The following is a 15,592-nucleotide window of genomic DNA, read 5'->3' as shown; positions in this document are numbered from 1 at the left end:
ATCTCTTAGATTGAGGAATCGGTTTTAAATTAAGAATTAAAATATTTGGAGGGGATTTAGAGGGAGATTTATGAAAAATGAAAGCATCCGTATTTGACTTGAATCATCATTTTGATTAATTTTGACCTAGAAACACTTTTTGAGTTTTATGCACTGAATAATAGTCTGTTTTCTAAGGATATAGTTATCTCTCTAACAACTTTTTTAGATATATGATCTGCTGCTTACATATAAGGAATATGTAACTTGCTCCAGCATCTTGAGTCTTTTTGACCCAGAAAAATATTTCCAATTATATAATTATTATCTTTCTAACAATGTTTTGATATACAGTCTGTTGCTGACCAATAATGATTTAAATGGTAGCTTTAATATAACGCGGGCCTATTAGACTTTTTTGGATATTACTTCTAATGTAGTGTGATTGTAAGTTAAAATGCAGAAAAATGGAGATATTGACTCCCAAACGACAAAATCTATTCTGAACAGCCCAAAACAAGTTGTCAGTAATTCCAGTCTTACTTCCAGCATTAACCTACATAGGTTTGTAACAAATTTGTATAATGCCCACCTAGGTGGGCTGCCCACAAACAACGTCTACTTTGACCCTTAAACACTGTAGTTGTACCTGAGACTGGAAGAGTTTTGTTCGTGTGGTTGACATGTCGAGAAGACGCTGTTTTCTGTGCTGCCAAAGCAAATCCACTTTACATGCACTTCCAAAGGATGAGGACTCGTGCTGGAATTGATACAGTAAAACCGACGACATTGTTACTGTTCGTATCACTGTGTATCAAGTGCTGAGGAAGATTTGGAGCTGAAGTTCAGAAATGGTAATGGCCGTTTGGTTTCTGACACGCACTGTAAGCGGTTGACCAATCACGACAGACTGGGCCATTTGACCAATCAGAGCAGAGTAGGCTCTCGGAAAGGTGGGGTTTAGAGCAGTGTTTCTCAACCGGTGGGTCGTGACCCAAAAGTGTGTAATCAAAGAAACAACAACAACAACAACAACAACAAAACTTAATTTTACATGTTTTTTTTTTTTTCCAGAGCATGGCTTTTATTCTGAAAGACGTGTGTGAAAGCTGTTGACTCTTCTGTCAGACACACTTTAATAAAGAGTGCCTGAGAAAAATGCAATGTCCTGATTGAGTATCTCCTGTCAGACTAGATGTTAGGCTGTATGTCAATGTCATTTTTCTAACTTTATTTTTATATCTTGCTACGGAAAAAAGTCTCTCACCTCAGAAAAATGAACTGTCCTGTCCTGTCAGACATTATAGGGGCCGTTCACATGCCGTGTCTTTTTCATGTTCAAGTTCGTTATTTTAAAAGTAGACGCATGAGAAGCACGCTCACAATAGAGTGACTAATGCGATAATGCGGAGGCGTGTGCTGTATAAAGAGTAGGGGTGTGACGAGATCTCGTGTCACGAGATCTCACGCGACTAAAATGTGATGAGATTTCGCATTGAGGCGAAAAGTAGTCTTGTGATATTGCCATGACAGAGTGGTTAGGATGATTAGGAAAGAATATGCCACCGCTACGTTTACATTACGCCTCCACTGTCGTTTTGCTTTGTATTTAAATAAAAAACATTTAATTCAGTTGGATAACTGTCGCCGCCGCTCCATATTCACAGAGTTATGCGCGATCGCGAAAGTGAAAGTAAACGCGAGCGCGCATTCAAACGCGATTTCAATACCCCGCATATTGAAAGCAGCTCCCTGATGAATACAGATATCTCTCAATATGTCAGCTATTTTAGGCTGGGCAGTGTAGTTGTAACCATCTCTTAGCTCTGTATCAAAGAAAAATTTGGTCTCATTTGCACTTTGAATATTGAGAGAGTGCGATTATGGTTGAGAAGTTCAGAAGAACTTCAGAAGAGAAGTCAGTCAGTTGAGTTAATAGCAAAACCTTTTACAGTACTTGAGTATTGTTGTCTTTTACTGCATATGATAATTCATACTCAGAAAGTAGAACTGAAATGACATTCATTACAAGATGATTAGTTAAAACATTTCAAATACACCTGCAGAATATTTTTTCTAGTCATGTATTTCGCCATTTAGGATTTCTTAAAAATAGTGTGTAAAAATCTTGTCTCGTCTCGTGAACTCAATCTCGAGTCTCGTCTCGTCTCGTGAGATACCCGTCTCGTCATACCCCTAATAAAGAGTGAATTAAATTACAAGCATGCAACATCGTAGTTACGTTGTCAATTAGTAAGTCATGATATTACCAAAAAGTAACAATAAATTACATAACTGGTACATTGTGTGTTAGCTGGGCATGCAGGTATGATGTTCAATCCATTTATCAGAATCAGTGTCTATATCTTTTATTAACAGTTCATGTTAGTATTGTGTATTTACCATAGTAACTGTAGTTCCCTTTCGAATGGGAACTTGCACTGCATCTAAATAAGATGCTATGGGGAGCATCATCAACGTGATCCACGAGTGTGATAGGGTTTTCAACACAGCACAAGGGTTAAAGGCGGTGTCTAGTATAATAGTAACTGACACAGCCAGACCTTTGAGTGCTTCCCTTTCCTTGTTTAGTGTGTGAAGCTTGGGTTTTGGCCTTTTCAATGACAGTCGTCAGGTGCATCTGAGTTGGGGAAGCTTTTTGACTCCAGCAGTTAAGTCCATTAAGTCATCATGTTTCTGCCCATTGTGGTAGCGCTTCAACACAGCTGATGTGGCAGACACTCCCCTCAGCACGGTGTAGTGGGTATTTGTTCCCTATAGGGTCTTATTCAGATGCAGTGTGAGTTCCTATTCAAAAGGGAACGTCTTGGGTTCCAAATGTAACCATGGTTCCCTGAGAAGGGGAATAAGACACTGCATCTCATTTCCATGCTTCAGGTAGGCCTGCCCACGTCTCCTTCAGACAAAGAAGTTGATGACGTGTCCTACAGGTGCCCAGTTATAATAATGGTCACACCAGTAGTGACGTCATGTACTGTTGCATGCCAATGAGACTGTCACGTTTAGACACGTGCTTCAGACGTCGGTCACGCTAATGACATTCCCCATAGTGTCTTATTCAGATACAAGTGTCTCATGTCCCTTCTCAGGGAACCATGGTTAGACTTGGAACTTGAGACGTTTCCAAAATGCCACTTTATTTTATTTTCTATATTTTTAATGACTGTGGTGGCTCATACCAACACACTCATTTTATTATATTAACAAAAACTAGTTTGGGACTGCTATTTAATAGCCTTACCTTATACTGTTTATTCTTACAATTAATGTATATGTTAAGTACTTGTGTGTGTGTCAACCATTTTTGTGAAATAAATTTGTTTGGTTTTTAAAAGCAAGTTTATTATAATTTTCAGTATAATAAATTTTTTAGGAATTTGGTCAAATTTGGGTTGCGGCTTAATGACCATGGGAAAATGTGGGTACCATGGCCAAGCCAGTTGAGAACCACTGGTTTAGAGAGACCCGATCCTTTATTGAACCGTTTCAGAGACTGTGAGAAAAGAGCTGATGCTGCAACGTACAGTATATTATGAGAAAATTAAAGTGTTTTTGACCCCCTCTGCCCGCCCCCAATCCCACAAAAATCATTATTTAACAGAATTACGAGATTGACATCTCACCTCATACACATTGAACTGGCTCTGACCTCGGGCTAACTCTCTGTAGCTGGTGGTGAATTCACCGATGAAATCATGGCTAAAAGGATGAGAAGATTCACATATTGACTACAGTGAAATATCACTGCACAAAACTCTTTGTTATTCACATTAAAAGCCAGTTATCAGCTTACCTCCCATCACGGTCCCAGTCATACACTTCCACTTTGATTGTTCTGGAAAACAGAAAAAAGCCCAGATGTGTTTGACAAATCAAAACATTAGGAACCTGCATGCACTGTCTTGTTTTACCACCTGATTAACTGAGTGAATCATGCAAATCGCGTAAAGGTGCCAACACAGCCAAAACTTAAAGGCTGACTGCAATTTGGACAGCATAATTCCTGAACAATATCACTGTTGTGTTCAGCATCTCTACACTAAACACCCGATTTGGCTCTTTAAAATGCTTTAAGCGCAATCGACTTCATTGTGCGCCTGTATACTTATAATGTTCTTCTCCATTATTTGATAAATTACTTTTTTACTTTTTTGATCATTACCATGAACAATGGATTGTGTAAGAACGTGTGCAAGAACATTTATTTTTATAAAATTCGGTTTACCACCTGCTTTCCATAGGCAGGAATAATGCATCATTAATTGCATCAGGAAAACAGAGGTGAGCTTCGTATCTACTGTATGATGAACTTAATTTACATAAAATAATAATATATAAATTGTAACATATTTAGAGATGAATTTATCATGTACAGGATGATGAAATGGATACCTTTGCTAATTTAGCTGTTGTAGCAAAAAAAGCCCCAGGGTACACTTATCCCCAATTTTTTTGCAGAACATCTAACATATATCAGACATTAATTTAAAAAGTTAAAAAAGTTTTTTTTTTTATTATTATTAAATAACAGAACCATAAAAAAATCTAATATCCAGCATTATATTAATTCACAAATCACAATTATCTACTGACAGAAAAAAAATAAATAAATAAAAATAAAAAAGAGAAGATAATTTAAGCTCAACTGTTGGAATAAATCTCACAAATATTGATTTAACTAAATGTCATCTTAACACATCAATTGAATTTCTATCAAAAGAAAATTACAGGTGATTAAAAGTTAGAGAGTGTTCATCTTACCCTACATTTAACACTTTTAAGTACAACACATAATAGTGACAAAATCAGCCTTTTCCAGGAAAATAATGAACATTATGTTGTGTTGATTCAGGGGGATTCCGTGGCTAAATAATTCAGAAACTTGTGCAAGACTTGCATCTTGATGCTAAGGCCTAAATTGAGTCATCAGTCACAATTAAACAAAAGCAGCAGAGGTCGGCGAATGCATCCTGTGGCAGGTGTTCGCTCAACGGCTTACTTCAACACGATTTTCTGAAAAAATAAATAAAGCTAGCTACTGCCCATATTAATGAAGACGAAACAGAGTCTCCTAAAGCTTGCTCATTAGCACGACTGAGAGGCATATCAGAAAACTCTATAGACCGGCAAAAAAATCTGTTCTTGTTTACTTCCTATCTGCAAACAGTCCAGAACTCCCACACAAATCATTACAGCCGTTTATGGAGAATGTGGATAATTCTTATGAGTACATTGACAAAGTCAATGCCCAGAGGGCTCAGTGTTTCTGGAATAAAAGCGCAAATGAATGTCCTGGGGTGGCTGGCTCAGTTCTGCTGAGCAGTCTTGATGTTTTTTTTTTTTTTTTTTTTTTTTTTTGGTTGGGTAAGCAAATGAGTGGGCTAATATGTCCCTAAATATCAGTAAATTCCTTGAGCAGTTAATCTCGTTCATGTCATTCCAAAACCTGCATGACTGCATTCATCTGGGGAACATAAAAGGAGATATTTTGGGTTTGTTTGGCCAAACATTTAAAGTCAACAGGGTCTAATGTCGTTATGGACCCTGCTGATTTTCATTGTATGGACAAAAACATTGTTCAAAACTTACAGAAAAAGGAAAGTCATGCAGCTTTGGAATCACATGAGGGTGAGTAAATGACGACAGAAATCAACTAAGGAACCATTGTTTTAAGTGGGTAACTGCTTTACTGATAAAGTGAAACTCTATCTGAAAAACTTTTTTCCCCTCAACACTATCCTTTGACTTGTAGGCAAAAGTTTTGCCCACCTTACTAGCAAAGCAAAGCTAACACAAAATATCAGAAAATCTGTAGTCGAAGAAGTAAAGCATCTAAAAAGCGCTCCCTCCGCGGAATTGTGGGCGGTAGCGTCTTTTGACGTTCGTTATCTTCAAAGTAGTGAGTCAGCACCTCTCTGAGCATCTGTCACCTGGGCGTCATGTTCCCTGACAGTAAGAGAGTGCAGCCGCCAAGACGGCTCCCTAGGCAGCTGTCTATCAAGCCTCACAACAGAGGAGAAGAAAATAGATTGCGCTCTGAGCCCAAACAGAGAGGACGGGAGGCGGGGAAGGAGCGGTGCAGAAGATATTTAAGGCTGAAGCTACAATCCAGAGCTGTTTTTAATTCCCATGCACTGACCTCAAACCAAAATGTTGATCCGAGTTTCTCAACGCTTCAGGCGTCGCATGAAAAACGTGCTGTGTGGGACTGGAAAGCCACACAGAATGTCAACACCAGTGTTTACTGCAAAACTGTGGCAGTCTCTTGGTAAAACATTCATATATTTTGAGTTGCATTTTCAAACTCTGTTTGACAGTCGTCATTTGAAAGAGGAACATCAGTGAAAATTTGATTCCTCCAGAAATTCTGAAAAACTTTAGCCTAAGGTTTTCGTAGATAAAACAAGGCATATATCCTCTCCAAGGTTTATTCTTAGTCTAAAGTAGAACATCTGTGATTCATTTAATTACCGTCTCAAATTAACTGAGATCAGAATAAAACCATGGAGACGTGTGGGGGATGTTTCATATCTACTCTTTTGAAGCTTGGAATAAAATGGATGCACACTGACATCTATTTTAATGGAACTATAATTTGTAACCATCTATATAAATGCATGGGTGATACACTGACACTGTCCGCTTTGGGAACTTCATTCACACGGATCGGCGCAGTCCCCCAGGCCAAAGGAGACAACCACCTGTGGTGGCATTGCAACATCATGTAATTTATGTTTCATATATATTCACTGTCCTGGTTTATTTCCCTGCTGTTAGCGCTCTTTCATGATGTGTATGGCCTGTCAAAGATATGGCCGTGGCTGATAGGTGGAGTGCCAGGGCTCTGAAGTATGAGGAGCCAGAGCAGACAGCCGGATACCGAAAGAGATGTGCTGAAAGCATTTTTATATTCGAAATGAAACAGGCTGCAGGATTTGTAGCACAGAGCGATAGTAAATTCTGTCATCAATTACTTACTCTCAGTGAAAGTCAATGGAGTCCATAACAACAATAGACCACACTGATTTTCATTGTATGGACAAAAAACAGTTCAAAATATCTTCTTTTGTGTGAATTGCTGCAGAGGTGATGCATTTTTAGGCCAATTCAGAAGTTCGCATCACCCTGTTTTCCCTGACAAAAACTGGATTTTTCCAGGGATTTTGGATTATTGCAGAAAATAAGGTCTACAACCAACAAAAAATTAGTTCTCGCACAACTTTTATACATTTTGAAGCCTAAATGCAATCCGCAAAAGTAAAAATCGGAACATAGGCTATAAACGAACCACCACAGTCACATGACTTCAGCGTCACCATCACTAAGCTTCTGACAACTCTTTCAATCCTTATTTTAAGACCATTTTCCCTGAAAGTTCGAGTTTGCAAGAGCATGATTATAGACACAAAGAGGCTGTGAAAGTGACTAGATGAGTTTATCTGTTCGGCTGATGACGGTTAACGTCCCCGAAAACCTCTGTAGTCCCATTTAGACACTTGTATGACTTCAGATTTTATAAAGTCGACATTTATGTGTTTAAAGTTGAGTCAGCGTCGACTAGTCAATGATGACGCCTTTAATGAACAAATAAGGGGCCGTTCACAAAGAACGCTTTTTTCCATTCCAATGCACTACTTTTACATTGTTCTTCTATGTAAATACATGCTAGATGGATGTGTATATAACAAGCTGTTCTAAAAACGTGGCGCTCAAGTTTTTAAAAAAGCGTCTCAAGACATTGCATTTTTTCCCTATTCCACTGCCCGCATTTCACGTTTTTGAATGCAAAATGCGTTCTGTGTGAACGACCTCGAACTCAGACTGGAACGTGGGTTGCCTTGTGCACAGCTATGGCATATGACACAGCGCTGCCCACAAGCCTATTGCTCCTACATACGTTTATTTTATCAGTTCTTTTGTCTTTGGGTCGTTATATTTCTCACAGATTTCTGCTCGGTCTAAAGCAGATACAGATAAAGTAACACAGTAAAGATTACATTTATATGAATGCATTAGTGAGAGAGCAGTTGCGTGTGAATTAATTCTACCTGGCAGCGTCTCTCTACTAATAGTGAAACTGTGTGTTTTAGTTACTAAGAAATATATGCTAGAACTTTTCAGTTTCTAAGCTATTTTATTGATAAATCACAGAACACTGGTGACAATAATGATTCTGTATGCGCGCGATCTATCTGAACGTGATCTGCGCGTTACTGTCTGTGTGTGTGCGTCATGTAGCCACGCAGTTTAGAATGGCAACTAACTTACCTGTACAATAAGCTGTTTAAAACATGCATTTATCCGATCAATATTGAGCATCCAGATGGTATAATCAAATATATCTTGTGAAGCGCTCTTGGAGAATGCATTTATTTGTCCTTAACGGTTAGATACAGAGTGTAAAGATAGATTTCTTATCTTGTTGCACCCTCTATAGGCCATGACCAGCGTCTAGTTGACGTAATGCTTAAGGCATCATGGCAGAGCATTAAAGTCAACTAGTCGATTAGTCGGCGCAACCCCTACCTTTTACAAGACAAGTAAAAGCTTTAAAAAAATCACAAGCCGGGTATTAATGATGTACAGGTGCTGGTCATATAATTAGAATATCATCAAAAAGTTGATTTATTTCACTAATTCCATTCAAAAAGTGAAACTTGTATATTATATTCATTCATTACACACAGACTGATATATTTCAAATGTTTATTTCTTTTAATTTTGATGATTATAACTGACAACTAAGGAAAATCCCAAATTCAGTATCTCAGAAAATTAGAATATTACTTAAGACCAATACAAAGAAAGGATTTTTAGAAATCTTGGCCAACTGAAAAGTATAAACATGAAAAGTATGAGCATGTACAGCACTCAATACTTAGTTGGGGCTCCTTTTGCCTGAATTACTGCAGCAATGCGGCGTGGCATGGAGTCGATCAGTCTGTGGCACTGCTCAGGTGTTATGAGAGCCCAGGTTGCTCTGATTGTGGCCTTCAGCTCTTCTGCATTGTTGGGTCTGGCATATCTCATCTTCCTCTTCACAATACCCCATAGATTTTCTATGGGGTTAAGGTCAGGTGAGTTTGCTGGCCAATTAAGAACAGGGATACCATGGTACTGGTAGCTTTCCCACACAGCAAAAGAACTCCACGGCGGATCGGCCGCGGAGGTATCGTGGCTTCCGGACTGTATCCGCGAACGGACCCGTATCGGTGTCTACTTGCGTGCAGTGACAGATCCGCAATGAAGGCGGATCGCGGACCCGCTGTGGCTCCGCGCTGCATCGCTCCGCATCCACGATTAAAACTTTACCTCCGTGATACAACCGTTACAGTAAAGGCGCGTGCGCGTCCAAGGATCCGACGTGGGTCCGCTCAGGATCCGCTGATTGACAGTAGAATTTACGGCGCCGCCCGGAGGCAGAGCTGATCCTCTGGGCGGTGCCAAAACGAATGTGACAGTCACGCGGGCTTGGCGACTTGAATGTGGATCCGCCTAGGAGTCTCCTGCTGTGTGGGTTGGCACTGTGTGCAGGTGCCAAGTCCTGTTGGAAAATGAAATCTGCATCTCCATAAAGTTGGTCAGCAGCAGGAAGCATGAAGTGCTCTAAAACTTCCTGGTATACGGCTGCGTTGACCTTGGACCTCAGAAAACACAGTGGACCAACACCAGCAGATGACATGGCACCCCAAACCATCACTGACTGTGGAAACTTTACACTGGACCTCAAGCAACGTGGATTGTCTGCCTCTCCTCTCTTCCTCCAGACTCCGGGATCCTGATTTCCAAAGGAAACGCAAAATTTACTTTCATCAGAGAACATAACTTTGGACCACTCAGCAGCAGTCCAGTCCTTTTTTGTCTTTAGCCGCTTCTGACGCTGTCTGTTGTTCAAGAATGGCTTGACACAAGGAATGCGACAGCTGAAACCCATGTCTTGTATACGTCTATGCGTAGTGGTTCTTGAAGCACTGACTCCAGCTGCAGTCCACTCTTTGTGAGTCTCCCGCACATTTTTGAATGGGTTTTGTTTCACAATCCTCTCCAGGATGCGGTTATCCCTATTGCTTGTACACTTTTTTCTATCTTTTCCTTCCCTTTGCCTCTCTATTAATGTGCTTGGACACAGAGCTCTGTGAACAGCCAGCCTCTTTTGCAATGACTTTTGTGTCTTGCCCTCCTTGTGCAAGGTGTCAATGGTCGTCTTTTGGACAACTGTCAAGTCAGCAGTCTTCCCCATGATTGTGTAACCTACAGAACTAGACTGAGAGACCATTTAAAGGCCTTTGCAGGTGTTTTGAGTTAATTAGCTGATTAGAGTGTGGCACCAGGTGTCTTCAATATTGAACCTTTTCACAATATTCTAATTTTCTGAGATACTGAATTTGGGATTTTCCTTAGTTGTCAGTTATAATCATCAAAATTAAAAGAAATAAACATTTGCAATATATCAGTCTGTGTATAATGAATGAATATAATATACAAGTTTCACTTTTTGAATGGAATTAGTGAAATAAATCAACTTTTTGATAATATTCTAATTATATGACCAGCACCTGTATTTTGTCACAGTCACTAATCAGAGTGCCACCAGAGGGCACTTCACTCCGGAATATTGTTATTATTACACAGACTACATTTCTAATATGGCAATAATATAGCAATAATTTTTATTTTGGAGTGAACAATAAGTTGCAGCTCATCATTCCTTGTTTTTTTTTTTTTGTTGTTTGTTTTTTTGTTTGTTTGTTTTTTTGCACCTCTAGTGACAGAAAAATATTTGGAAATGCAAAAATAATGACTGTTACAAATGTTTCTATTGCTATTGGTTGAACAAACAGGTAATCTCTTGCCAATGACCAGTGTTGAAGGTCTTTGTCCCTCTTTTTTGAATGCAGGCACTATAAAATGCCTCACTTCCTGATTTGTCGTGGCATTTGGCACATTTCAGTGCCGTATTGCAGCGTGGTGCCTGTCATGAAAGATTAACCCTGGAGAGCAGCTAGAGCACAGAAGCAAGAACGCAATTTTGTGACACATGGTTTTGGTTCCCCAAGCTGATTGGTCATGACTGGGTGGTGACCCTCACTTTGGGTTGCCAACCATTATGTATAATACGGAATCATATCGTATTTAAGACATCAAAGTAGCGTTCTGTATTAACCCTTTAAGCCCTGAAGGCATTTTTAGAGTTGTTTTTTCTGAGTGACATATACAAAAGTAAAGACTCATAACTCCAAAACTCTAGCAAGGAGAGTCAAAAGATAGGTATTGTTTAATAGAAAACTTTTTACATTTTTTGAGGGGAAAAAATGATTACATTTGGACATTCTCATGCTGAGAAACTGCTGAAAATAATATATTTTTTATTATAATTTACATATCTTTCTTATTTGACATACAATAACTCAGGATGAAAATAATTTTTTGATGAAGTTCCCATATATGTGAGCTGCACCTGGATCAAATTTTGTGGTAATAGCATACAGTAATCAAAACTTGCATTTGGAACCAAGGTAGCCTTTTTGTTTAGCCCTTGACACCCCCTAATGGGTATTTTTAAAATCATTCCTCCATGAGGAATATCTCGTGATCGACGCTATTGGATTATGTTGATTTTGGTCTCACTTTAATCGGAAGCATCCACTGTAAGAAATGATGTGCCATTTTCTACGATCTATGCATATTTTAGGAAGTTAAGAGCGAAAAACGTCATGTGAAAGCTACATCTGATTTTATTTAGCGCCTGTGGGATTTTATGTGTCATAACTCTGTGAGGAGTATCTCGAGATCGACGCATTGGATTACGTTGATTTTTGTTCATTTTAATAGTGAGAATCTGCTGTAAATAATGCTGTGCCATTATCCAAAATCTAAGCATGTTTCATGAAGTTACTTACAAGTGAAAACATGACATAAATGCAGCATCCGTATATTATTTACATATGGGTCTTGCGGGGCTTCACGTACAAAAACTTGCTCAGTAAAACAATTATGCTTGTTGTATTCTACTCCATGAGACCTTTCAAATGACATATGACACATGACTATCTGAGCTGTATGATGTTTTGATACATTGCAGTACTTAGTACAAAAAAGTATTTCATAAATTATGAATTTTTTTTTTTTCCATTTATCAGCAAACAACTCAGCACTACTTTGGAATTAATCAAATTGGACTCTAAGCTTTCAAATGACATATTTTGTGTTGATTAAGGCAGTAGTTTTGAAAAATATGATTATCAAATTTGTCCTAGCAAGGTGGCGCTTATGGGTGGTACACTCCGATTTAAAAGGACTACCCAGCACTCGTTATGTTGATCAAAATGGTTGGATGCATTAAAAAGATGAGTTTCTAAGCTTTAAAATGATACCCATTTGTGTTATTCTTGTCAGTCGTTGCTTAGTAATTTGATTATGAATTTTTTCATGGGAGTGTGGCAGTACACTTCGGGCTTAAAGGGTTAAATCCATACAGTCTCATTACACTGTATTCAGCACAAACTAGGCTACAATAATATGTGATCAACAAGTATGTACGTTTGTATTTTTGAGAGAATTACATATATGCATGGTTTTTGAAAAAACAAAGAAAATAAGTTACTAAAATTAGGCCTCAAAAGACAAACTAAATATTTTTTCACAAGACTTTTGGGAATTGTATATTTTAGTCTGAGTTTAGTCTGAGTTTTTGCTTCACAATGATGTAAAAATCATTCTGCCTACTCGGACACATAAAATAATGTATTGATTTTAAATTTCTAGGACACTTTTTGTTCAGACAGGCTATATGCAAGGAGGTGTGAATCTTATATATATAACCCTTATTTTTACGTCCAAAATTGCCGGAGTATTTTTAGTCTCTTTCACACTGGTGAGAAAAAAACCGAGGTGGTATCGCCGGCACGACCATCCGGCCTCTATGAAAGATCTGGGTAATATAAGGTAACTACATGGGTTAAGCTTAGGTTTAGAGGTAGGTTCAGGGTCATTACCCAGTCATTGCAATTACATAGTATGTACATGGGGAAAAGGACTGTAAAATAAAGTAATACCAAAATGAATAATAAAAAAAAAAATTAAACCAACAGTTGGGTTTGTCCATATCTGACCCAAACAATGGAATGAAACAACCCAACATTTTTGGGGGGTAGGCAGGCAGAGCATGCAGTACTGTAAGTACTCAGTAGGCTCTTAGGCAAGTTCTCTTTATCTCTCTTTTTGAATTAATTTATAATGCTTATAGCAGTCTCAGGAGTATATAGGGAGGCAAGGGTCAAGTTCACAACTGACATTTAGTTGTTCCTCTGAGATTTATGAGGTAACCATGGAGACAATCTTCTGGCATGATCACAACCTCATACATGCATCATTGTATCTGATGTTTAGCTATTGTTGGTATGTAAAATTCTTTTGAATAAGCATTTTTAAAGCACATATTGGCTGGCCTATTCTTTTCATCACACTTGTTGTTATTAAATATAACTAAAATCAATGTTTAAGTATAAAATGACTAAAACTGAAATAAAAATAAATGAAATCTAAACAGAAATATAAAATAATGAAAATGACAAAAAGCACATAACAAAATGATCAAAACTTAAACTAAAAATTAAACTTAAAATGAAAACTGAATATATAAAAATAAAAGCTAATTCAAAATATTAAAGATGCTATATGTAATTGTTTGAAAGCATAAAAATACCATAATATGTTTGCAGATATTTAGGAAACATCCTAAGTTCACATACTTGTTTATCTGAAAAAACAATGCTACAGCAAGTTGTTCTGCTTTGAAATGTGCGTTCCGTGTCGGAATGTCTGTCTTTGTTTTGGTCTACGTGATCCCGCCCACTTGCCAATTTATTCAATAGTATAGTTCGTCACCCCCGGGTTGCCAGTTGGAGGAAAACACAGCGTTTTCTAGCCAAGGAAGCCAGCAAACAAACTGGGTCAGAGATCGCAGATTCTACCGGACCTAAAAAGCCTTGGCATCCATCTAAAATCTCTGTGAACCAGAGCATTTTAAAACATGGATAAATCATCTTGCCTTCCATTGTCAATTGCGCTCACTCCTGTCCTGTTTCTGGCAACTTGCGTTGAGTCTGAGGAGGAGCGGGAGGGGGAAACAACTCTCTTCCACCACTAGCTATCAATAGTACATGCTGCACCTTTAATAAATACTATTGTAGTGTCTCAGCCATGTATCATTCATCCCTTCACCAGAGCGAGCCATCACAAGAAGAAGAAGCCATCACTGTGAAGTATTGCCAGTTCACCTGCATACCAGGTGTTTCTATTACTACCATCTTGTCTCGTGTGCACGAACCTTTCACTGTTCTCGGGATGTCTTTGGATTTGTTTGCTGTTGGACTGCCTCTTTGGGTTTCTTGATTTCTGCCTGGACATTGACTACGTTTTCCTGTTTAATGTTTGGTTTGTTTGCTCTGGACTTGCTGATTTGTTTAATAAACTCCAGCAAATGGATTCTAAAATGCCTCCAGTAGTGGATCCATTAAAACTATATTAGTTAACAAATAACACTAATGTAACTACAATAAACAAGATGTATTTTTTACTGTTAGCCATAGTGGAATGAAATGTAATTGCAAAAATAATGACTGTTTCATAAAACTGTTAACATCAGTTTATATGTGGGTGTTTCTTAAAGGGGTGGTTAAATGTGATTTCACTTTTTAAACTTTAGTTAGTGTGTAATGTTGCTGCTTGAGCATAAACAGAATCTGCAAAGTTACAGTGCTGAAAGTTCAATGCAAACGGAGATATTGTCTTTTAAAGTTAAATGCCTACAAACACGGCCGATAAACCCTGCAAAACACGCCCCCGGGAACACGCAACAAAGTGGGCGAGGCCATGTGGTGCAGCATGTGGAAGCAGAAGAGTTGTGTACACCGGACGCGTCAAAAGATAATAGAACCCGCTATAATCTGTGATATTTTCTACACTGGATGCGGCGCTGAAGACAGCTTCCAGAATCTACACGAGTTCAATGCTGGATGGCTATTACTGAATGCACAAAGGCTATTACTGGAGTAGTTACATCAAGTGTTGCATCAAGGACATATACAAAGAGCAACTCGTTTTTGCTTCGCTAGCCAGTTAGCTAAATTCTACAAACACCAACAAACTTCTATGTTCATAGACAAACAGTTGTTCATTCTATAAATTAAACGCTACCTTTACAAAAATGCTACTACTCAGTCATGTATTCGGCTACAGTAAAGCTTTAATCAGGATAAAACCGTATATTGAAAGCTAACAAACAGCAGTGACAGCATATCTAAACACTTTGACACAAATACAAAAAAATGAAATACCATTCATAAACATCCTTTAAAAGCCACGATTGCGATTGACCCTCTTCATCTGGGTCTGATTCGGGCTCAATTTGATACAGCAATATAGACGCCATTATTTACATTTTGACTGAAGCAACGAATGGTAAGGGGTGTGTTGTTTCCGGATGCTTCATGCGAATCACGATACACTGGGCCAGCTACCAACCTGCTAACCAATCTGAGCACAATTGCGTGTGTTCGGAGGGAGTGGCTTCATAGAAGCAGGAAGTCAA

General features: G+C 38.5%; 1 protein-coding gene across 1 annotated transcript in view; it reads right to left on the bottom strand.

The window, feature by feature from the left end:
- Nucleotides 1-15,592, bottom strand: part of cpne5b (copine Vb) — a 210,561-nt gene that overhangs the window by 43,461 nt on the left and 151,508 nt on the right. The window contains 2 exon segments of the mRNA XM_048173479.1: nt 3,624-3,699; nt 3,794-3,835. Of these exon segments, the coding sequence (XP_048029436.1) occupies nt 3,624-3,699; nt 3,794-3,835 (118 nt within the window).

Source organism: Megalobrama amblycephala, linkage group LG21 (assembly GCF_018812025.1).
Source record: "Megalobrama amblycephala isolate DHTTF-2021 linkage group LG21, ASM1881202v1, whole genome shotgun sequence".
Lineage (NCBI taxonomy): Eukaryota > Metazoa > Chordata > Actinopteri > Cypriniformes > Xenocyprididae > Megalobrama > Megalobrama amblycephala.
This window is presented reverse-complemented; position numbering and strand designations above follow the sequence as displayed.